Source organism: Lithobates pipiens, unplaced genomic scaffold (assembly GCF_037356315.1).
Source record: "Lithobates pipiens isolate NorthernLeopardFrog02 unplaced genomic scaffold, aLitPip1_a1.2 Scaffold_16, whole genome shotgun sequence".
Classification (NCBI taxonomy): domain Eukaryota; kingdom Metazoa; phylum Chordata; class Amphibia; order Anura; family Ranidae; genus Lithobates; species Lithobates pipiens.
The window spans coordinates 185,617,525-185,642,456 of record NW_027507748.1 but is presented as its reverse complement, the minus strand read 5'-3'; the positions used below and the strand labels follow the sequence as shown (position 1 = coordinate 185,642,456).

Genomic DNA, 24,932 nt, shown 5'->3' with positions numbered 1-24,932 from the left:
CTTGTTAAAGGGGGCTTCCTTATTCCCGTAAGCCCCCCCGCCCGCAGACCCCAACAACCACCGGCTAGAGTTGTCAGGAAGAGGGCCTTGTCCCCATCAACATGGCATAAAATGAACCCACCCCCCATGTTGAAGGCATGTGGCCTGGTACGATTCAGGAAGGGGGGATGCTTGCTCCCTCCCTTTCCTGATGGGCTACATGCTTCGATAAGGGTCTGGTATGGATTTTGGAGGGACCCCATGCCATTTTCTTTTACAACGAATCCATGCTAGACCTGGAGGGCCTGGCATGGACCTGTGGGGGACACGATGCTGTTTTTTTAACAATTTTTTTTTGCCGGCAATCTTTTTTTTACATTCAGCTGTATGCGTGGAAGCCTGCTGATGACTCATTGTAAGTTAAGGATGCGACGGCCGGCTTCCTGCACCCCTCCTTTTTAACCAGTTATATACAGTAAATGTACAAAAAAAAACACAAATCGTAAAATGCAAATCGTGGCAAAATCTACGGAAAATCTCGCTAAAAACATGGTACCTGCTTTTTGCATGCGGGTCCATTGAAGTCTATTACATACAAACTGCTGCATTTTGTGGGAAAAAATTCCCCGACCCTTTCCAAAAATGCAGAGGCACAAAAATGCATTGATGTAAACATCTTCCATAGGAACCCATGTTAAAAAATTTCCCTGCATTTCTGCAAAATGCAAAATACATAAAAACAAATGCATTAGTGTGAATGGGGCTTAAAAATTCATGCACCGCATTTTCCATGTATTCCAATGGCTCTAATTCACACCAGAAACTGACCAGAAACTGACTGGAACTGACTGCATTGGTGTGACCTAGAGCCATTGGGATACATGGAAAACACCGTGCTTGCATTTTTAGTGCAGAAATAAAGAGCATGAAACTGCATTTGGTGTGAACTGGCCCTGAATGCAAGCACAGTCTGGAAATCTATCTTACGTGCCTGTGTGGGTAAATGCTGATGAACATAGGCACCTGCACTTACACTATTACAGAGGTCATTCATTTCTATAGCCAGTTCTACACCCAACTTGTGGCTAAGCATATTTTATGCCTGAAAATGTTAATATACATGAAGTTTTATTTTTCTGCGGAATGGGAACAGTAAAGAGCATAGCGAGCAAAGTCAGGGAAAGACCTAAACTACAATGATTGACATCAAATAGAGGCACAGAGCGCGAACTAGAATAAGGAACAAAATGATGGTCAGCGACAGAGTAAAAATCGTGAGGAAGGCAAATATCAGTAATACTTATTGTAGCTGTTAAAGAGCAGAGCTGAAATCGAAATAGTTGTAAATCTGACCATGCCTCATTTGTTACTCCATTATCATTGCTCACCTCACTATATAAGGAGAGCGACCTTGATGAGAACTGTGGTGCTCCAATTGGGTAACGGGATTAAATATAGACACCACTTACATTTAAGGGGCAAGGCTTATCACTGAAGTCAGAAAAGTAGAGATCCAAATGAAGCAGTAAGTACGGAAGAGGTTTTTTATAAAGATAAAAGTAGTCATCTTGTGCTGTCTGCTCCGAGGGACTGATAGTTGACAGGTTCACTTTAAAAAGCAAAAATAATGGAAACTAAAAGTCATTGAACAGAACAAACAGTTTCAGGATTAAACTCACACTGTGATAATAGAAACTGTTATAACTATGAGGTATGTTTATGTTGCTAAAGTTTTGCAAGATTTTTAGGACAGCAAGGGGTCATTGTGGGATTCCACATGTTACAGTTGGGAATAATGTAATCACTGCCGCTACTCCAGCACATACAGGCAGTATTAAACATAGTCTGTGGTAAAATAATTATTTCAGCATACTTTTCAAATATTTACAAAGCACACTATACCTGATCTCACAGAATATCTGCCAGTCATGAATGCTGCTCGGCTGGGTGTACATAATGGAGATGCTGCTATGTGTTGAGTTAGCTTGGCTCCCCCTGTGGCTAATTTGTCTATATTTGGTGTTCTGAAAGATAGAATTAAGAGCTGAATTGTAGCACAGAAAAATGTCAAATTAACATTTGGATAATTTGATTTCACAGTAAATATACCATTCACCATATAAATATTTACATGTAATCAGCAAGTTTGTTAAATTTTCCTAAAAAAACAAACATTTTAGAGGCAGTGAAAATAGTTTATTATTTTGTCATTATAAACAATTTATTCTTATGGCTTCATAGAGTTTGACAAATACTTTATCCTTTGGGGAGAAGTGGAGCAGCACTCCACAATTTTCAAAGAAGTTAGATGTCATACCAGTCCACATATATAGTAAATAAAAAAAATATATATATCTGCCAGCAGCAATCTGTGAACTTTCATTTTCTAATCTGCACTTGCATTTGAAATCACTTTAATGCCATTAAGTAGTATTTACAGTTGACAACATAATTTTACCAAACTTTGACATGTTAATATAAATGTAAAACTTAGAGTTTTGATAGATCTAGTGACATTAAAATACATTTGAGGGGCCACGGATAGAGGCGGCCACACTGTGAGGGAGCTCCGTAATCACACCCCTGAGCGACTAACAAAGGCGACACAGAAGCCCTAGAGACATACCTCCGACTCCGTAAAGTGGCAGGAATAAAACAGAGAATGTCGGCGAAACAAAAAAACAAGAGGGGGCCCCACAAATTAAGTGAATTCCTCAGACCGGCCGGGATACAGAGGAACAAAGATAGAGCTGGCTCCTGAAGGTAATGAACCCCTACAAGATATTAACTATATACTGTATCAGATAACAATCCATATGTTGAAAAGCTGAATGCCATTCCCATAGCAGGGCAACCCATACTGGATTCTACAATAAAAAATATGATAACTTCCCTAAGAGGTGCATTACAACATGATATGTTAAATTTCATGTAGAAATCTAAAATGGAAATTGATGTAATAAGGGAAAGAGTGGACTATGTAGAAACTAAAATGTGTAAAATTACATTTGCTCACAATGAAATGGTTGATTCTCACTTTGAGTTGGAAGATGAGATTAAACAACTCAAGAAAATGGCAAATTTAGAGAACCGTGCCAGATGCAATAATGTGAAGTTGCAAAGTATACCTGAAAACGTTAAACCACCAGAATTGAAATGTTTTCTTATGCCCCGTACACACGAGAGGACTTAATTCCGAAGGAGTTCCCAACGGAGTTCCGCCGGAGTTCCGCCGGAGTTCCGACAGAGTTCCGACGCAACGGACTTGCCTACACACGATCACACTAAAGTCCGCCCGTCTGGTCCGCTGTGACGTACACCAGGTCCGACGAGACTATAAAACGGAAGTTCAATAGCAAGTGCGCCACCCTTTGGGCTCCTTCTGCTAATTTCGTGTTTATCTCGTGTTAGTAGAAGTTTGGTGAGAGACGATTCGCGGTTTTCAGACTCGTATTTTTCAGAACGTTTTTCACTGCTTTTCAGTTTGTGCTTGTGAGGTTTGTATCTGTTTTTTAGTGCGTGTAGTCAGTTCGTGTCTGTATTTTGCAGTGCGATCTAACTGCGCTCGCTGACTTTCAGGTCGCTCTTCACAGGCCTTGCTGTTCTTCAGTGACGTCTGTTAAGTTCGCTCTGACAATCCGACCGTTTTGAAGCCATGTTGCGTGTACGTACTCGTCGTCGAGTTCGTGCTTTGCTTGCGCTTGGTGTTGTAGTTCATTCTGCAACCCAAGAGCAGTCCTTGGACGGGGTGTTGAGGAGTTCATGGACGAAGAATTGGTTGCTCCAGCGTGACCAGTTCTCGCACATGCCTTTGCTTCGTGAGATCCGGGAGAATAATCCTGATGATTTCAGGAATTATCTCCGGATGACGGACCCCGTTTTTCACCGTCTGCTGGCTTTGCTGACCCCTTATATCAGCAGGCAGGATACCTGCATGCGGCAAGCCATCACTCCGGAGCAGAGGCTCGTCGCCACGTTGCGCTACTTGGCGACAGGGAGAAGCCTTCAGGACTTGAAGTTCTCGACAGGCATCTCCCCCCAGGCTCTGGGGATCATTATCCCAGAGACCTGTTCTGCCATTATACAGGTCCTGCAGGAGGACTATATTAAGGTAAGATTTCGCAGTTAACATCACATTTTATTGTCTTTAATGTTTGCTAATGCCTTGTATTTCTTTCCTCAATCTCTAATTACCATGATTGCAATATGCTGTGAATGTCCCCTTTGTCCTCATGCATGCTGCAATCTTTTAATGCTCCTTTTTTCTTTTTCATGCATATTTGCCTTCATTAAACCTCACCAACATGCTATGGTAGGCCCATATCCACCTAGTCTAGTCACTTAAAATGTCTTTTGTCAGCTCCATTCTATTGCTTTATCCTAAAACCAAACATTTTAAAGCTTATTCCAAATGGTCTGTGTCCCCTTAACTGAATCCCCCCCCCCCCCCTTAATTTAATAGTATCCCAAATGGTCTGTGTGTCCTTTAACTGGATCCCCCCCACACACACTTAATATAATTCCAACGAGTCTGTGTGTCCTTAAATTAATGTTGAATTATATCTTGTATTTTTAACACACTTCAACCCTGGAATGATTTTCCCCCCCTTCCTGACCTTCATCACTTTTTTGGGTGATTTGGCAGTGCGTTGTTTGAATTGACAATTGTGCGTCCTTGTAACATGGCTCCTCCTAGTAAATTATCTTCATTTTATTAGCACAAAGCGATTTTGTATTTGGTTGTCTTTGATCACCTCTGCTTTTTTAGTTTTGGTGATTAACCACCAACAAACACAAAATGCATTTTTCTAAATATGCTTTTTTTTCTCTCTTTTCGCTCTAAAGAAAGATAGTCACAAAAATATCTCACCATGATTTTTGGGGACCTCATTTGATGCTGATACGTAGTCTTTTAGTACACAAAAATGTGTTAAAATGAAACTCAATTTAAGTTTTTCTTTTTTTTTTTTTTTTCAAGTTCTATCGTTTAGTAAATATGGTCTATTTTGCTGGCATTTTTAAAATGTTGCCATTTTTGAAAATAGTAATGGCGTTGATAACGTTTTTTTTTTTTTTTTTTTTTTTTTTTTTTCTGGTGACTGCCACATTATGGCGGACACATTGGCCAATTTCCATACATTTTTGTGACCATTGTCATTAATACAGTGATCAATGCTGTCAAAAATTGTCTTGATTACTGTCAAAATGTCACATGCAGTGAAGGTGTTTTATTAAGCACAAGGGGGCCAAGGAATGGTTTAAAGTGTGTTCTGGGTGAGTGTTTTTCTTAACTGTCTGGGGGATGGGCTAGCAGTGACATGACCCTGATCACTGCTCCCAATGACAGGGAGCAGACGATCGGTGTCATGTGACTAGGCAGAAGCGTGAACTAAAGTTTGTGTTGTAATGTACAATGTTTAATGTGCCAAAGTACTTATTTTGTTTGTTTTCTGCTTTTTGCCTCCCCAGTTTCCTTCATCGCCACAGGAATGGCAGACTGTGGCATCCCATTTTGCCACCCGGTGGGACTTTCCTAACTGCGGTGGTGCCATAGATGGGAAGCACGTCCACATTGTGCCACCACCCCATTCGGGGTCATACTTTTTTAATTACAAGGGGTTTCACAGTATTGTGTTAATGGCGGTGGTGTCGGCACAGTATGAATTTCTCTATGTGGACGTGGGGAAGAATGGCCGCATGTCGGATGGAGGAGTCTTCGCCGAGACGGAGTTCTACCGCCGTCTACAGACAGGTGGCCTGGGCTTGCCACCTGATTCGGAGAATGTGGAGGAACTACCCTTTGTATTCATTGCGGATGAGGCTTTTGCTCTGCACAACCACATAATGCGGCCATTCCCCCAAAGAGCCCTCACCCCGGAGAGGAGGGTTTACAACTACCGGCTGGCCAGAGCAAGAAGAGTGGTGGAAAATGCTTTTGGCATAATGGCCAGCCGGTTCCGTGTATTTCTGACGGATATCAACCTAGCGGAATACAAACTGAACCATGTCATCCTTACGTGCTGCATTTTGCACAACTTTTTGCACAAAAATTCAACGACATATTTCTCAGGAATAATGCCGGAGGCTGGAGTTGGGCCAGAATCTATGACAGGCCTGGATACTGGCCGTACTGGCTTGGCCCCCCAAAGTGCACGGGAAGTGCGTGAGAGATATGTCACTTATTTTAATGGTAGGGGGGCCATTGCAATGCCCCCCAATATTTAATTTTAAAAAAGAGGAAAATAATAAAATAACCTCAAATCTGAAATGTGTTTTCTTGCTTGCTTTTGGTTTGTGCTGTCTCCTATGTTATCCTAGTGTACTTGTAGTGCCAAGTGTATTTTCATTAAATTCAATAAGGCCCATTGTCACTGTATACACAAAATCCCTTTTCCCAAACTGGTATTAAGCATTGAAAGAATACGCCACACATTCTTGATTCTTCAAAATTTTAATTTGGCCACATTCACATGTGCCATTGAATATTTAGTGATGTAAAATTTTTGGGGGGTTTATTTAACTTTATTTGCCAAACATTTTTTGGTTTCCTTTTTTTTCAATTTTTTAAATATTTTTTTTATTTTTTTGGTGGTTTTTATTTTTCTAGTAAAAATATGAAAAATGTATAAAACAACAATCAGCCACAATCGTAAAAATTGGTGAAGTAAAACAATCTTTGCTTTAAAACAAGGGAAATGAAGAACATGATCGATATTCTGGAGAAACGGATTATATTCTCCCCAAAATATCGATCATGTTCTTCATTTCCAGCTGCATATTGTCAATCTGAGTCTTCATGAGATCCAGGCTAGTTCGCATGTCATCTAGTTCCCCATTCCAGCCCATTATCTGGCCAATCAGCCTTTGTGCGCTGTCACTGGAAAATGGGGCCCTTTCCACAAACAGAACATCACCTACAATAGATGTGAAAAATTGGGTCAAAAATTAGGCAGTCATACATGGATTTCAACAAGCTGGGGTGTCAGACACTCACCTGGTGGGGTGCCCAGCTCCCCTACTTCCTCCACCTCTCCTTCCTCAACCTCTCCTTCCTCGACATCCTCGGGGGGGCACTGGTGCTTGGAAATGTGTCGCTTTCCACAACCACAACATCACCTAAAATAGATGTAAAAACATGTGTTTGGAAATATGCAGGTATACATCGATTACCTGAAGCTGTGGTGTCAGACACTCACCTGGTGGGGTGCCCATCTCCTCTCCTTCTTCCACCTCTCCTTCCTCCACATGCACATCCACGGGGGGGATGGGGCTAACCTCACATTCCTCCTGGCAAGGATGGCGGTCCCTGGGATCTTGCTTTGTGAGGCTTTTCTCCCCTATGAGAAATTAACAAACCAAAAGGTATACTTTAGCACACAGATATTTAAGGCCAGAACTAGGAAGATGAAACCTTGATTAGAAGTGTTGTACAATTGTCGGTTTATGAAGAGATGCAAAATGTGAAGACATGAGAAATCAATTCACTTTGCCAAAAAAGCTAATAAGTAGGTTTTTGTGCCAAGGTTCACACATGCCCAACCCCCCCCAAGTATACCAGGGAACCCCGTGTGGCGTGTGGTTTACCCTAATAAATGTTCTCTGGTGTCCCACACCTTTGCTCATGAGTGCAGATGTGTTTTTACCCAGCTGCCAAGTGTCCTCTCCTTCAATTACACTGAATGTTCTTTTCTAGTCATTGTATTTTGAAACACATCTAAACCACAATGTCCTAATCATTTGTTGTGTCCTAAAAATTACACACCCAAAAAATGCTGTTCAAACCCTGTATCATAAACGAGGTTTGCCACGAACAATTTACGAGGGTTTGTTCAAACGATACGATTCTTTACTGTAACCAACATGAAAGCAGCAATTTTTTACATTGTACAAAGGTAAAGCATATGGATCTGTATGCAATAATCATAAAATAGGAACACACGACAAGTACTTACTTTTTTTCAGAACTTTCTTGATCCTTCTGTATTGATCCGGCTCCCTCAATTTCAGGTCGGACCACCGTTTCCTCAATTGGTCTTTTGACCGTCGTACCCCAAAACGTTTATGCAGGGTCTTTACTACTTTGGCCATGATTCTGGCCTTGCGCAAGTTCGGATGGGTGTATGGTCCATGCTTGCCATCATAATCCCTACTTCGCAAGATTCCCACCATCTCCACCATTTCTTGAAATGCCATATTTGAGGCCTTAAATCTCCTCTTTCCGGATCGGGACGTTTGTGGCTCCGGGGATTCCTGACTACTGGAGTCGTTCATATGAAGCACCTGTTGTGTTTCCGCCATGTTTCTCCTACTGCGCACCGTTGAGAAAAGGGGGCGGGAAATATTCTTGTAAAAGAACGTCATGGGCGGGCAACGCAGGCGTAGTTCTACGCGGACGCACTGGGTCTTACGCCAAAATCACACGTCGTACGTACGTTAATAAGTGCGCAGAAAGGGCGGGAAACCATGAACTTGACTAAAAGAACGTCAGGGGCGGGCAACGCAGGCGTAGTTCTACGCGGACGCACTGGGTCTTACGCCAAAATCACACGTCGTACGTACGTTAATAAGTGCGCAGAAAGGGCGGGAAACCATGAACTTGACTAAAAGAACGTCAGGGGCGGGCAACGCAGGCGTAGTTCTACGCGGACGCACTGGGTCTTACGCCAAAATCACACGTCGTACGTACGTTAATAAGTGCGCAGAAAGGGCGGGAAACCATGAACTTGACTAAAAGAACGTCAGGGGCGGGCAACGCAGGCGTAGTTCTACGCGGACGCACTGGGTCTTACGACAAAATGCACATGTCGTACGGACGTTAAGTGCGCAGAAAGGGGCGGGAAACCATGAACTTGACTAAAAGAACGTCAGGGGCGGGCAACGCAGGCGTAGTTCTACGCGGACGCACTGTATATAACGACAAAAATCACATGTCGTATGTTCGTTTGCGAAAATAGGAACAGAAGTTGGGAGCAAGAAAAACGAAGGTAAGTTTAAAACATTTCCCCAAATAAGTGGCAGATCCTGGAGTCTATCTTGGGCTAAGATTAGGAGAGTCTGAGCTAACATTATGTTTTTTGGCTTGTGTATTGTCTTGCAGAAAAATGAATAAAAAATTCAGGGATCCAGAATTTTTAAGTCTCTTTATAGACAAGTATAAAGAAATGTCTAATCTGTGGCATACCAAGAACAAGGATTATTTTAATAAACAAGTAAGGAGGGCAACACTGGAGAGATTTGTGACATTTGTGCAGCCTTGGATCCCAGAGGCAGACGTGGACTTTGTGGATAAGAAAATTCAAATATTGCAAAATATGTTCCGAAAGGAAAAGAGGAAAATACAACAATCCAAAACATCAGGAGCAGCACCAGGTGATGTGTATGTTCCCAGGCTGTGGTACTTTGAAAAGCTACGGTTCCTGGACGACCGATATAAACCCAGGGAGTCGCTTTCTACTCTTCCCTCCACCCTTCCCTCCACCCTTCCCTGCAGCATTCCCTCCACCTCAGCAGAGGCTGATGAGCCTTCCATCCTGGAGGAAGCGGATGCACCCAGCTGGAGCCAGGTATTTTTTTATCAAAAATAGTGAGATTCAGAATATTAATGATGTTAACTAGATGTTATTCGAATTTGTACGCTATTATTGATGTTAAAAAATAGTTAAAATTTGGACATATCAATTTACAGTAGTGGCCACAAATGTTTGTCACCAGCAGAAACAAGAAATAGTGGTGTCATAATGATACTCTTTTATATGTATTAACCGAATTTTGAAGTCAGGAGCTGAAAAATGTTTAGGATTGATGAACAAAAAACTAAAACAATGTCCCTTTTTTATACAGAGGAGGAGCTCAGCCAGGAGGAAGGTGAGGAAAGTGGCAGGCAGGAGGAGGCTATGCCCACTCTCAGCCAGGAGGAGTCCATGCCCTCTGTCAGGCAGGAGGTGGCCGGGCCTAGTAGAAGGATGACGACTTCTCAAGTGCCTCCCCTCCGTCTTCCATCCAAAAGGGCCAAAAAAAATACACAGGCACAGGAGGAATCCCTGCGACTCATTAGAGAGGCGACTAATGTTTTAAACAGCCCCCCTGACGCAGAAGAGGCCTACGGCTGCTACATTGCCAGCCGGCTCCAGCAACTAGAGATGGGCCAACGTCTCCACTGCGAAAGGCTGATTTTCCTGTCCTTACAGAAGGGGCTCAGTGGAGATTTATCGGCCAACAGTACTATTGTGGAGCAAGTTCCTCCTGTTCCTCCTCCTCCTCCTCCTCCTGCCACGAGTCCACCACCGGAGACACAGCCTCCCAGGAAGGCTACAGGGAAGTCTGCAGGGAAGGGTGCAGTGAAGGGTGGAGCGAAGAGAAGAAGGTGATGACCTGGCTTCACTCTGGTCCGACCAACCACAGCCTGGGGACATATATACCATCTGATGCTGCTCTTGATGTCTGGGATTCTGGGACCATATTTGATTTTGTAAAATTTGAATTTTCTTGTCCACATAGTTTCACGTTTGCCCTGGGGCCAAAAGGCTACAGAAATGTCACAATTTTCTCCAGTGTTGCCTTCATTTTTTTGTTTGTAGAACCAGAATAAATGGATATTTTTGTTTGAAAATATAATTGCCTATGTGTTTTTTGGTCAAATACCTTTCTATAAAAGACAATGTGAAATTAACAAGGGACACTAACCTCCTTGAGGTTATAAACAAAATAAAAATGTTATTGTGGTAACTTGTCACCAGAATAAAAATAAAAAGGTTATTGTGGTAATGAAAAAAAAAAAAAAATAAATAAAGTTTTTGGTTTTAACTTGACGGAACAATTAAATATGGAGATCACAATAAAAAATAAATGGTCAAGAATTGTACCAAAAATATGTAGGCCAAAAATTAGTCACCAACATTTTTTCATTTTTTTTTATTTTTTTTTTGAGTAATTTTTTGATCAATATTTTTGGGTGAAATCATGAACATTTTTATTCTTGTGATCTCCATATTTAATTATTCGGTCAAGTTAACAACTTTTTTTTTTGGGGGGGTTTTAATTGACAGAATAATTAAATATGGAGATCACAAGAAAAACATGGTAAAGAATTGTACCAAAAATATGGAGTAAAAAAAATTAGTAAAAATAAAAAAAAAAAAAAAAAAATTCAGATGGGGCTTTAAAATAAAAACAAGATCATTCATGAGATGAGGAGAAATAAAACAGAAATGTGTTTGGTGAGAACTCTGTGAGTGAATATGAGCAGCAAAGCAACTTCGTTCTTCTAGCATTATAAATCAAAAGGCTTCGTTCTTCTAGCATTATAAAGAAGATGCGCTATACATTTAAACGAGCACAGAATTTGCAGCATGACGAATGTGCTACTTCCAATACGAACTGGAGTTTTACAAGACCGAGCACTTCCGTCTCGTACTTGCTTCAGAGCATGCGTCGTTTTAGGACTGTCGGAACAGCATACAGACGAGCGGACTTCTACATCGGACCTGGGTCCGGCGGAGTTCCGTCGGGAAAATTTGAAGCATGCTTCATTTCTAAAGTCCGTCAGACTTTTGCGAAGCTAAAGTCCGTTGCAGCCCACACACGAGCGGATAGTCCGCCGGACTCAGTCCGTCGGAGTTTGGATGTCGAAAAGTCCGCTCGTGTGTACGGGGCATTAAAGATATGATAACAAAGTGAATTCCATCAATCCAACATCAGGAATTGGGAATCGACAGAACACACAGATTACCTAAACCGTCTCACATTCCAGAAAAATGACCAAGAAATGTCATAGCCAGAATACACTTTTATGATGTAAAAGATCAACTATTGCAATATGCACGTCGTCATTCCCCACTACCTGATCCGTATGCGGGTATCATTTTATATTCTGATCTATCACACGCGACGATCTTGGCCCGCAAAAAAACTAAATTCAATTACCAAGATCCTACAAAATCACAGCATACTCTATAAATGGGGATTTCCAACAAAAATACTCGTAGATAATAAAGGCACCGCGTACTCGATCAACAATCTGGAGCAAGGTTTGAAAATCTTATGCTTATGGAGTATTCTCAAAAACAATGAAGAAAACATAACATATATCCACACCTGGGAAATTATCACAAGACTGGCAAAAAAGCCACAGATGAATCCTCTTGGTATCACAAGATAATAATACGCCTTCTATAAAACAACATGTTGCTGTTTTATGGACTCGATAATTCCTCAAATATCAATCATCCAGGGTCTTTGAAGCTCAGGGATCCAGATAATTGGTCTATTCCGTGTTTTTCCTTGTAACCCTTGGAAATTAGTACAAGTTCAATGTACACTGGAGTTGCCCGGCAACTCTTTAATTTTTTCCATTTTATTATATTTGAGGTAAATGACTGTGTTTTTTCTTTTCTTTTGTCCAATGACACTTATAACTGTTATAGTGGAGAGAACAAGTATTTTATACACTGACAATTTTGCAGGTTTTCCTACTTACAAAGCATGTAGAGGTCTGTAATTTGTATCATATGTACTCTTCAACTGTGAGAGACAGAATCTAAAACAAAAACCCATAAAATCACATTGTATGATTTTTAAATAATTAATTTGCATTTTATTGTATGACATAAGTATTTGATACATCAGAAAAGCAGAACTTAATATTTGGTACAGAAACCTTTGTTTGCAATTACAGATATCATACATTTCCTGTAGTTCCAGAATTGCACACACTGCAGCAGGGATTTTGGCCCACTCCTCCAAACAGACCTTCCAGATCCTTCAGGTTTCGGGGCTGTCGCTGGGCAATACGGACTTTCAGCTACCTCCAAAGATTTTCAATTGGGTTTAGGTTTGGAGACTGGCTAGGCCACTCCAGGACCTTTAGATGCTTCTTACGAAGCCACTCCTTAGTTGCTCTGGCTATGTGTTTCGGGTCATTGTCATGCTGGAAGACCCAGCCACGACCCATCTTTAATGCTTTTACTGAGGGAAGGAGGTTTTTGGCCAAGATTGTCTGATACAATACTGTGCAGTCGTCCTTGTCCCCTTTGCAGAAAAGCAGCCTCAAAGAATGATGTTTTCACCTCCATGCTTCATGGTTGGGATGGTGTTCTTGGGGTTGTACTCTTCCTCCAAACACAGTGAGTGGAGTTGAGACCAAAAAGCTCTATTTTTGTCTCATCAGACCACATGGCCTTCTCCCATTTCTCCTCTGGATCAACCAGATGGTCATTAGCAAACTTCAGACGGGCCTGGACATGCGCTGGCTTGAGCAAGGGGACCTTGCGTGCACTGGATTTTAATCCATGATGGCGTAGTATGTTACTAATGGTTTTATTTGAGATTGTGGTCCCAGCTCTCTTTAGGTCATTGACCAGGTCCTGCAATGTAGTTCTGGGCTGATCCCTCACCTTCCTCATGATCATTGATGTCCCATGAGGTGAGATCTTGCATGGAGCCCAAGACTGAGGGAGTTTGACTGTCATCTTAAACTTCTTCCATTTTCTAATAATTGCACCAACACTTGTTGCCTTTTCACCAAGCTGATTGCCTATTGTCCTGTAGCCCATCCCAGCCTTGTGCAGGTCTACAATTTTATCTCTGATGTCCGTACACAGCTCTCTGGTCTTGGCCATTGTGGAACGGTTGGAGTCCATTTGATTGAGTGTGTAGACAGGGGTCTTTTATACAGGTAACGAGTTCAAACAGGTGCAGTTAATACAGGTAATTAGTGGACAGCAGGAGGGCTTCTTAAAGAAAAAATAACAAGTCTGTGAGAGCCAGAATTCTTGCTGGTTGGTAGGTGATCAAATACTTATGTCATGCAATAAAATGAAAATAATTTTTTTTTAAATCATACAATGTGATTTTTGGGATTTTAGATTTCGTTTCTCACAGTTGAAGAGTACCCATGATAAAAATTACAGACCTCTACATGTTTTGTAAGTTGGAAAATGTGAAAAATTGACAGTGTACTGTCAGGTCACCTAGAGCCCAGGTGACAGATGCACACCGTAGGGTTTAGGGGTGCACCACAAGGTTGTGGACCCTACGGCTGACTGCTGCAGACGGGGGACAGATCCCACTGGGGTTAGAGCGTAAGATTCCCCGGGGCGCGGAGTCTAAGAGCCAGCAGGTGTTCACCAGAGCCTCGAGTGGTGAGGATGGACTTGGCTGCAACTGGCTCCAGGTCGCGACCCCCAGGGTCCCCCAGCTCACACCCACAGTAGGCAACAGGAGGATAGGGATGGTGAGGGACAAAGCCAAGGTCGGGGCCACATGAAGACAAGGATAGTCGGGTACACGCCAAAAGGTCAGGGTCACAGGCAAATAGGGATAGTCAAGACACGCCAAAGTCGGTAACGGAAAACAGTAGCAGAGCACACGGCAGGAAACAGGAAGCTAACACACAAAGGTTGATCAGCAGGATAGGCTAGCAGTGCACAGGTTAATATAGAGTTGTCTGATAAGAGCTAGGGTGGAGCCATGCCAGAGGAAGGAAATAAAGGCAGTCAGGTGAAGCTCGGCTGGTCTCTAGAAATGAACACATGCAGACAGGTAAGCAGACGAACTCTATTGCATAACCGTGACAGTACCCCCCCGCTTACGAGGCCTCCCCCTTCCCTGCCTGGGACCAGGTTTAGAGGGGAACTTTAAATGAAACTTCCTCAACAGACGAGGTGCAAAGACCTCGGAAGCTGAAATCCACGACCTCTCCTCAGGCCCAAACCTTTCCAGTGCACGAGGTACTGGAGAATGCCTCTACAGAGTCGGGAATCCAAAATTTGGCTAACCTCATACTCCTGATCATCCTCAGAGACCGGTGCTACGGTAGAGAGAGGACGAGAGAACTTATTGAGGACTAAAGGCTTTAGAAGGGCAACATGGAAGGAGTTAGAGATTTTGAGGCTTTTGGGAATCTGGAGCTTGAAACAAACCGGATTCAGTTTAGAAATTATGGTGTATGGACCAATGAATCTTGGGGCAAATTTGAGGGAAGGAACCCGGAGTTTGATGTTCCTGGTGGAGAGCCAGACTTTGTCTCCTGGCTGAAGAGAAGGTGGCTTACGCCTGCGACGGTCAGCAAAACTCTTGAATTTGTTGGCAGCTTTCTGGAGGGAATCATGAACGTCAGCCCACATGGAATTGAATGATTCCTGAACAGTAGCCAAAGCTGGAATGTCAGAAGAACAAGTCATAGGAAGAGGAAGCTGAGGGTGTCTTCCATAAACAGTGACAAAGGGTGTTTTCTGAGAACTGACGTTAACATGATTATTGTGGGAGAACTCAGCCCACGGTAATAGTGATGCCCAATCATCATGATGGGCAGAGACCAAGGTACGGAGAAAGACCTCCAACTCCTGATTAACTCTCTCAGTCTGGCCATTGGATTGGGGATGATAAGAAGAGGTAAAATCCAAGGTATTGTCGAGGGATTTGCAAAAGGCTCTCCAAAAACGAGAAGTAAATTGCACACCCCTGTCCGAGACGACATGAGAAGGAACACCATGAAGGCGGAAAATCTCTCGTACAAAAATGGGAACCAAGGCAGGGGCAGAAGGGAGACCAGGAAGAGGAACAAAATGAGCCATCTTGGAGAACCGATCGATTACTACCCAAATGGCCGTATTATTCTCCGATAGTGGAAGATCAGTGATAAAATCCATGGCGATATGAGACCAGGGCTCCTTTGGAATGGGCAAGGGCATGAGAAGACCAGCAGGGGCTTGAGTGGAAGATTTAGACTGAGCACAGACGTGACAAGCCTTAACATAGTCTTTAACATCCGAGTGGAGATTAGGCCACCAGTAGTGACGACTGATAAGCAGGAAGGATCGGAGGAACCCAGCATGACCTGCCACCTTGGAATCATGTCCCCAATGAAGGATCTTAGTTCTTAGCTCTGTGGGAACAAAGGTCTTACCAGGAGGAATCTTTGATTCCAGGGTGGTAGAATGGGCAACAATGCAAGAGGTAGGAATGATCGGCTCAGGATCAGGGTTGGACTCCTCGTCCAAAGTGTCAAATGACCTAGAGAGCGCATCAGCTTGACCGTTGCAGGAACCAGGTTTGTACGTAATCGTGAGAAAAGAAGAGACTCCGCCTGGCCTGTCTGGGGTTCAGACGTTTAGCATTCTGTAGGTACTGTAGATTCTTATGATCAGTAAAGATCGTTATGGAGTGAGGGGAACCTTCCAAGAGATGACGCCACTCCTCCAACGCCAATTTAATTGCGAGAAGTTCCCGATCACCAATGGCATAATTTCTCTCTGCCTGAGAATTTTTTTTGGAGAAGAACGCACATGGTTGACGTTTCTTCTCAAAGTCCTGAAGAAGCACAGCTCCCACCCACATCGAAGAAGTGTCTACTTCAATAAAAAATGGGTCCTCAGGATTTGGTCTCCTCAAGAGGGGTCCAGAGACAAAAGGCCTGTTTCAGATCGTGAAACGCAGAGACAGCCTCGGAAGGTCAGTCTTTGGCATTCGCACCCTTCTTGGTCAAAGCGATAATAGGCGCAGCAATGGAAGAGTAATTCCTTATGAACTGCCTATAATAATTTGTGAAGCCAAGAAAGCGCTGTGTGGCCTTGAGGCTAGCGGGAAGGGGCCAGTTGGCTGAGACCTTTCCGGGATCCATGCGAAGACCCGCACTAGAAACAAAACATCCCAGAAACAGGACCTCGGAACATTCAAAGGAACATTTCTCCATCTTGGCATAGAGATCGTTCTCTCTAAGGCGCTGAAGTACGGTGTGTACATGGTTTCTGTGAGCAGGCAGATTTTCGGAAAAGATGAGAATATCATCCAGATAGATGACAACAAACTGGTACAGTAGATCCCTGAATATTTCATTGACAAAGTTCTGGAACACAGCTGGAGCATTACACAAAGCAAAAGGCATAACCAAGTACTTGTAATGCCCGTCCCTAGTGTTAAATGCGGTCTTCCATTCGTCACCTTCCCGTATTCGAATGAGATTGTATGCACCTCTGAGATCCAACTTAGTGAAAATGGAAGACCCCTTCAACCTGTCAAATAGCTCAGATATTAGAGGTAAGGGGTAACGGTTTTTAATAGTCACAGCGTTTAACCCTCTATAGTCGATGCAGGGTCTGAGGGTACCATCCTTTTTGGCAACGAAAAAGAACCCTACTCCTGCAGGCGATGAGGATTTCTGGATGAAACCTCTCTCCAGATTCTCAGCGACATACTCAGACATGGCCTGGGTCTCTGGAATGGACAAAGGGTAGGTACGACCCCTGGGCAGGGTTGCTCCAGGGACAAGGTCAATAGCACAGTCAAAAGATTTGTGAGGAGGAAGCACCTCAGCAGACTTCTTGCAGAACACATCCCGGAAATCACTGTATGCCGCGGGAAGATCGGACGATACAGATGTGGTAGCAATGGGAAGTTTCCTCTTGGGGGTCACCTTGGGAAGACAAGATGAGAAAAACGAAGGACCCCAGGCCAGGATCTGCCCAGATACCCAGTCCACATGTGGCGATTGGAGCTGAAGCCAAGGAAGGCCCAATACAATGGGGGTAGAGGCCTTGGGTAGGATGAGGAAGGAGATCCCCTCCTGGTGGAGTATCCCTAACGACATCCTAATAGGTAGCGTCTGGAAACGGATAGGGCCCCCTGGGAGCACAGTGCCATCAATTGCCGAGACTACTAGTGGAGTAGCGAGGGGAGAAAGGGTAAGCTTCATAGAAGAAGCAATTCCCCAGTCCATAAAATTGCCGGCAGCCCCGAAGTCCTGATATGCTAGGACCAATTGGGAAGAAGTGCCTACATGGAGGAACACCGGAAGAAGGAGACGAGAAGGTGATGTTTCTGGGTCCAATACTCCACCTTCCAAATGTATTAGACCCGAGCGTTTCCCGGACGGAGCGAGCAGAAGTCACGAAAATGACCCTTGCCCCCACAATAAAGACACAAGCCCAGAGTTCTGCGTCTAGCACGTTCTTCGGGGGTTAGTCTGGTCCGGCCCAACTGCATGGGTTCCTCAGCAGACAGAGGATGCTCCACAGGGCGACGGGGAAAAAGCTCAGGCTGACTAGAACCTGGGGGGTGCTGGCGTCTTTTTTCTAAGGACCTCTTCTGGAAATGAATGTCAATCTGATTACATAAGGAAATGACATTGTCCAAACCGGCGGGGATAGCTCTTCCTGCTAATTCGTCCTTCACTTGGTCAGAGAGGCCATGTAAAAAGGTTGCGACCAGGGCCTCATTGTTCCAGCTCAATTCCGCCGTAAGGATACGGAACTGAAGTGCATATTGGCCCATTGAACAAGGCTTCTTGGCGAAGGCGTAAAAGGGCACTAGCCGCAGAAGAAACCCGAGCTGGCTCCTCGAAGATGTTACGGAAGAGCTTCAAGAAGTTGGACAGGCTGGAAACCACTGGATCATTTTTCTCCCACAGGGGAGCAGCCCAGGCTAAAGCTTCACCGGAGAGGAGGGAAATTATATAGGCTACCTTTGCCCGATCGGACAGAAAGTTTTGAGGCTGGAGCTCAAAATGAATGGTGCATTGGCTGAGGAAGCCCCTGCAGGCCTTGGAGTCCACAGAGAAACGGGACGGAGCTGGCAGTAATAATGAATGTGTGGATGCGACTGGTGCGATAGGTGCAGTCGTAGACTGTACTTGAGGCTGCAGGTTCGGGGTTCCCAAGGAAGCCTGTAGCTGCTCAAAGCGGGAAGCCAGATCCTGAAGGAATCGCATCACCTGAGTCTGATTAGATTCCTGGGTCTCGAGTCTCCGCACTATGCCCTGCAATGGATCGACTGCAGGGAGCGGCACGTCAGCCGGGTCCATGGCTGATCAATCTGTCAGGTCACCTAGAGCCCAGGTGACAGATGCACACCGTAGGGTTTAGGGGTGCACTGCAAGGTTGTGGACCCTAAGGCTGACTGCTGCAGACGGGGGACAGATCCCACTGGGGTTAGAGCGTAAGATTCCCCGGGGCGCAGAGTCTAAGAGCCAGCAGGTGTTCACCAGAGCCTCGAGTGGTGAGGATGGACTTGGCTGCAACTGGCTCCAGGTCGCGACCCCCAGGGTCCCCCAGCTCACACCCACAGTAGGCAACAGGAGGATAGGGAGAGTGAGGGACAAAGCCAAGGCCGGGGCCACAAGCAGACAAGGATAGTCGGGTACACGCCAAAAGGTCAGGGTCACAGGCAAATAGGGATAGTCAAGACACGCCAAAGTCGGTAACAGAAAACAGTAGCAGAGCACACGGCAGGAAACAGGAAGCTAACACACAAAGGTTGATCAGCAGGATAGGCTAGCAGTGCACAGGTTAATATAGAGTTGTCTGATAAGAGCTAGGGTGGAGCCATGCCAGAGGAAGGAAATAAAGGCAGTCAGGTGAAGCTCGGCTGGTCTCTAGAAATGAACACATGCAGACAGGTAAGCAGACGAACTCTATTGCATAACCGTGACAGTATCAAATACTTGTTCTCCCCACTGTATCTGGTCCAACACCTCCACCTACTGGAAGAAGATCATAACTACATCAAGTCCAACTCTCAAAACTCATCTACAGTTGGTGCTACCAATATTGTGTCAATCTCACCGCTGTTAGCGGAAAGATTGACACCCTTGAGCCCCATCATGGGAGACAGTGCTGAGCTATGTCACTCCTCCCGCTCGACGCCCACAATACATTCCTATGGATGTGCGGCATCTCATGGGGACGGTGAGCGCGAGAAGTGCAGCTCACAGCGATGATGTCCAGCACGATCCCATCAAATTTTATACAAATTACTTCAATACAAATCACTTTGCATTCCTTAAAAGGGGTGGTACTGGGAGGGGGTAGGGGGTGGAACCAAGGGTCAGTGCACGAAGATGGGTAGGAGGCAGGGACAAGGGGTGATTCGGAAGTGGAGAGTACCTGCACCTACTCCCTGAGAAAAAAAACCCTGCCTATTTAGTTGTTAAATATTTGAATGGACTTAAACTTAAAAGTCATACATTTCCATATTATAGGAAACATCTAGGAATGTTATGGAGTATCATAACTCAAAGGCAAAAATTGTATATACTGCAGCCTACCATTTTTTAAATGCAGTGGCTGCATTTTTTTATGCTTTATTTTCACCTGGTGATTCATACTGGCAAGTCTGTTATTTTCGACTTCCTTTAACATACAGCAAAAGTGGACGTTAGAGAGTAAAACAAAACAAAAAAAGAGAGAGAGAGGCTAATGTACAATGGTAGACTTTTATTCAGTTATGTAAAACCCTTGTCCAAAAAAATAAAAATAAATCTGTAACTGCCTAAAAAGTTTTAGCTGGAGTTTAGTTTTAATTTGTAAGTCTATAAAAAATTTGCTATTGCATCTAGCACTAGCCTCTCCACTGGTTGGCAAATGCTGCTGCCCAAGGACAGCTCTATTGCTCTTCTATAGTACAGAGCTACCCGAAAACAGAAAGTGGGCTACTGGCCAGATGACCAGGTAAAATAGGGGAAACAAAGTAATGCAACTGCAATATATTATATGTTTGCTTTTTTGTTCAGATTTAGGCTCGGTTCACACAGGGGGCGACGCGAGGCGACACGACTTGCCGCGCCGCGACCTCAGCGGCGACCTGCAAATGACTTCTGTATAGAAGTCAATGCAAGTCGCCCGAGGTCGCCCAAAAGTAGTACAGGAACCTTTTTTCTAAGTCGGAGCGACTCGAGTCGCTCCTCTTAGAACGGTTCCGTAGTACAGAACGGGGGTGACTTGTCAGGTCGCGGCACGGCAAGTCGTGTCGCCTCGTGTCGCCCCCTGTGTGAACCGAGCCTTAGGAGATTTAGGCCCCATTTAGGAGATTTCTTCTAATTTCCTTTCTAATTTATATGTGTCAGATAGAAATCCTCATCAATAAAAACACATTGCTCATAAGAAATGTCAGATAGAACAAAGAAATCTCCTTTAAAAGGACAAATGGATAGCATTTAAAGCATGTCTAAACCCAAAAATAAAAATAAAAATATATTTAAAAAAAACTTCAGTTTACCAGTCATTAGACATTATAGCTGCATTATTTTCTTTTTTTTAAGGCTAATTGCATTTTCTGCAAGCACAGAAAAATGGCTGCCAGAAATCTCTAAATAGCAGCCGTGAAAACTCTTTATAAAAATACATATTTTTACTATTTTTCACTATGTTTATCTCCTCTTTCCCCATTGGCTTGATCTATCTACATTATGTTTTTATGTTGGCTCAACTCAGAAACAATAATAGCCAATAGAAACAAACATAGTTTCAGCCAATCAGGAAAGTATGATGTGGTTACATCTGTACACACTATGTAAGAAGTTACTTTACATATAAAGCCTGATTTCAGGGTGGTATTGCCTGGCACAGCATGGGGTGAGATGTGTCTCGCTGCAGCTCTGCACAGTATTACCCTTCCCATTAAGCAGCTTTCATGCTGCTCAAAAATCAGGACTTGCGTGATCCTCCATCTTCTCGGGCCTTAGGTCACATCCAAAGCACGCTTCTGTGGTCACTGGCTAGCTGGTGAAGTGCTGATGGGTTACCTAAATACAGACTTGCAGGAGATGCTTCAATTTTCTGCCTCCTTCTAATTTTCTGCCTCCTTCTACTAGCAATTTTATACCTCTAAGTGCACTTAAACAATTAAAAAAATCTCCAGTACCTACAATCTGTTTCTTTTCCACAATGGACCTCCAAACAGACTGTCAAGGTGCCCCTTACTTTTACTGAGATTCAGACTCCCATTTCCAAGTTGACTGGGCTGGAACCAATGGCTTACCAATGAACTTCTATGCCACCTACACAAAGACGCTTGCCTTGAAGAAACATATTCAACTTATGTCTATCATTGCTTATTATTCTTATCCCCAAGACAAATAATGGTCCTCTTGATCTGGTATCCTATAGCTCTACAAACAAATGTTAATATTTTAATGAAAATCAATTCCCTCTGGCTTAATCAAGTCATCCAATCCATTATACAACTGGATCAAACTGGCTTTATGCCTGGTAAAAACACCTCAACACAAGATCTTTGTTCATGAATTTACAAGCCTCCCATGGCTCGGTGAACACCAGGATTGTGAGGAGTCTGGCTGCAGTAAAAGCATTATATTCTGTCGAATGGGGCTACTTGTGGTAAATGTTACACAGCTTTGGGATTGGCTCTTGATCTAATAAATGGCTACAACTTTTCTGTGCCTCCTCCTTGACCCAAGTTTGTGTCAATGGGTAGATATCTGAGGTTTTTCTACTCACCAGGCTCTAGACAGGTATGCTCCCTTTTCCCCTACTGCATGCCATTGAAGTTGAATCTCTCACCCCTTGATTCAGGGAGAACCCCAATATTAAAGGTCTATAGGTGGAAGTACACACTGAAGAAGCTGGATTGTAAGCTGGCAATATGATTTTATATTGTAAGCCTAAGACCTTTCACGTAATGCTGCTATCACAGTTATTAATGATTTGGTAGTGTCAGGGCTGGGCTCAGCCTTTCCATCTCTGAGCTGGCCGCTCAGCTGTCGGCTAATTGCCAGGTCCTATCTCTCCACAGTTACTCTGTTGATGATATCCTGCTTGTCAGTCCCGCCTACTTAAGCCAGAGTTCAGAGGTTCTCTGCCTTCACCTTGGTCAACATCACAGAAACCATCTCCATCCGGTTCAAGATTTGCTTTGTTGACATCCCTTCTGGCTCCAGATGCTGCTTGCTATTCCACTACATTGATCTCTGACTTCTGGCTTGGCTGACTATCCATTCCGGTTACTGAACTTTGGCTATGTTTTGACTATGTTTGTCCTTTTTAATTTTATTATTAAACAAGTGTAATTTAACTGTACTTCTGTCTCAGCCTGATTTCATGGTTTCTGATAGGTAGTTATTCATGTATGACCATTAACTGGTCAAAATCACAAATTTGGTTTTTATACAAAATGTGCAAAACAGAAAGGTTTTCTATTGCAAAAATACATACTATGGGGTTGAATTACTAAAACTAGACAGTGCACAATATGGTGAAACTCTGCATAAAAAAAAACAATAAAAACCAATCAGCTTAAATCAACAAGCTGAAGTTAGAAGCTGATTAGCTACCATGCACAGCTGCACCAGATTTTGCATTAGTAAATCAACCTCTATATCTCTTCTATGATAAATTATTCTTATCTGTCTGTTTGCAATCTTCCTAACAATGTACAGTGAGCACTGCATGTGCAGCTCAGTGTACACTTTCACCACTTGCAAGGATGAATTAACTCACGTGCATGGTTACAGATAACCTTTTCTTTTTTAATACATAGCTTTACACATGATATCATTTACCTGTAAGAGCTTCAGCTTCAGTTTTAAACATGTTTTTCATTCCAGAATAAGTGTGGACAATCTATGTGTAATAAAATTATTGAGTTTGCTTTATGGCACTCATTATTCCTTACAGTTTTGTAAATCCTTTAGGAATTATCTTAAAACTGCAATATGACATTAAAGCTATGTGTTCAGTTTTATAACAAAATGTAGTAAATTAGCTGTGGCAAGTGATACCACATTCATCTCTGCTTTAGGCTCAAGCTTGAATTAAAAACCGCCAATCCAGAAGTTAACCTTCAATTGTTCAGCTGTGGATTCTCTTTGAACTCCCGCTTTATATTCATAAAAGCGTTTTAACAAAAAGACCTTTACTATGATATGTTCACTATGTTTCCTAGTTGTATACTTTTATAAGAAAGGGTACTTGTGCCGTGGTATATCTTGGTCTCTTTATACAATGGAGTGGACCTACTGATGGAGTAAACTAAATGTTAGCTGTGTTCACTTTGAATATCCAATCATATGCAAGGAAAAAAAAACGGGGCCTTTTTAGGACATGATTGAGACTTTGAAGTGAACGCAGCTTTACCTTAAAGGATAAGTCCACCATAACACAAAAATCTCTAAATCTACAGACATCCACGAGATCTAACACTAACCTATCTAACCTTGTAAAAAATAAATTTCTATACATACCTTATTTGAAGCCAATCAGACCCAATCTTGTGCTGAGCTGTCAGCTGCGGCTTCACTGTGGAGGCGGGTGCAGAGGACACATCTGACAATGGAAGCCCCATAGTAAGTCTATAGGTGACGTCACTTCCCATTCATTTCACAGTGGTTGTAGGCAGTGTCCTCTGCAGAGCTTCTGCCGCTGGAGACTGGACCGGACCAGCTTCAAAAAAGGTATGTGTACTGTTTTTTTCTTTACAGGGCTACATAAGTTAGTGTTAGGTCATGGATGTCTGTAGATGTAGAGATTTTGGCGTTAGGGTGAACTTATCCTTTAATTACTAATATTTACATGCAAAATGAACACTTACTTTAGGTAAACAGCTTATTTTTATTTAGTAAATCCACCCACACAGGTTTTCAGTCTATATGTTCTGTAAAGAGGCAGCTCAGTAAATAGCGCAGGTACTTTGCTGCTTAGCTCTTCTGTGACTAAGGAGATCCTTGTCTGTCTACAAAAACTCTAACAAGTAATCTCAAAATACACATTTATATTTCTAATTGTTTTGTTCTCCTGCATGACCATGTTCAAGCCCCTTAACCTCCCCTATGAATATTACTTTAAAAACTAGAAAAGGTCAAGACTCTTTACTGTCATAAAGTTCTCCATCAAGAAGAAAATCCACATATATTACTAGAAATATCTTAGCCCCTGTACACACGGTCGGAGATTCTGCCAACCAAATCCGTCGGATTTTGTCCGTCGGATTTTGTCCGTCGGATTTTGTCCATCGGATTTAGTCCGACGGATTGTGTCCGAAACTGTTGCATACACACGGTCGGACTAAGTTGTCGAAAAATCCGATCTTTCAGAACGTGATGACGTAATTTCATTACGATGGGACTACATTCAGGCTAGTAGCCAATATTTGATGTAGGAATTGGATCTGAGCATGCGTGGCACTTGGTCCGATCAAAATTCGCTACACATGATCGGAGAATGTCC

The 24,932-nt window shown here is 43.2% G+C and overlaps 2 protein-coding genes and 1 long non-coding RNA gene across 4 annotated transcripts in view; 1 reads left to right on the top strand and 2 right to left on the bottom strand.

The window, feature by feature from the left end:
- Window positions 1–24,932, bottom strand: part of STS (steroid sulfatase) — a 441,865-nt gene that overhangs the window by 279,854 nt on the left and 137,079 nt on the right. For both annotated transcript variants that reach the window (XM_077480825.1, XM_077480826.1), the window contains one exon: window positions 1,882–2,003. In XM_077480825.1, the coding sequence (XP_077336951.1) occupies window positions 1,882–2,003 (122 nt within the window). The remainder of the gene's footprint in view (window positions 1–1,881; window positions 2,004–24,932) is intronic.
- Window positions 6,534–7,575, bottom strand: LOC143982257 (uncharacterized). The gene is made up of 3 exons (XR_013274421.1): window positions 7,176–7,575; window positions 6,974–7,095; window positions 6,534–6,893 (listed from the first exon to the last, which is right to left on the bottom strand). It is a non-coding gene; the product is annotated as an uncharacterized LOC143982257 (long non-coding RNA).
- On the top strand, window positions 9,107–10,646 carry LOC143982256 (uncharacterized). The gene is made up of 2 exons (XM_077480827.1): window positions 9,107–9,542; window positions 9,822–10,646. The coding sequence occupies exons 1-2, from the start codon at window positions 9,141–9,143 to the stop codon at window positions 10,344–10,346; spliced, it is 927 nt and encodes a 308-aa protein (XP_077336953.1). The 5' UTR covers window positions 9,107–9,140; the 3' UTR covers window positions 10,347–10,646.

Coding starts and splice junctions, on each gene's coding strand:
- LOC143982256 (XM_077480827.1), top strand. CDS start 9,141: ATGTCTAATCTGTGGCATACCAAGAACAAGGATTATTTTAATAAACAA. Junction 9,543..9,821: donor ATGCACCCAGCTGGAGCCAG/GTATTTTTTTAT, acceptor TTTTATACAGAG/GAGGAGCTCAGCCAGGAGGA.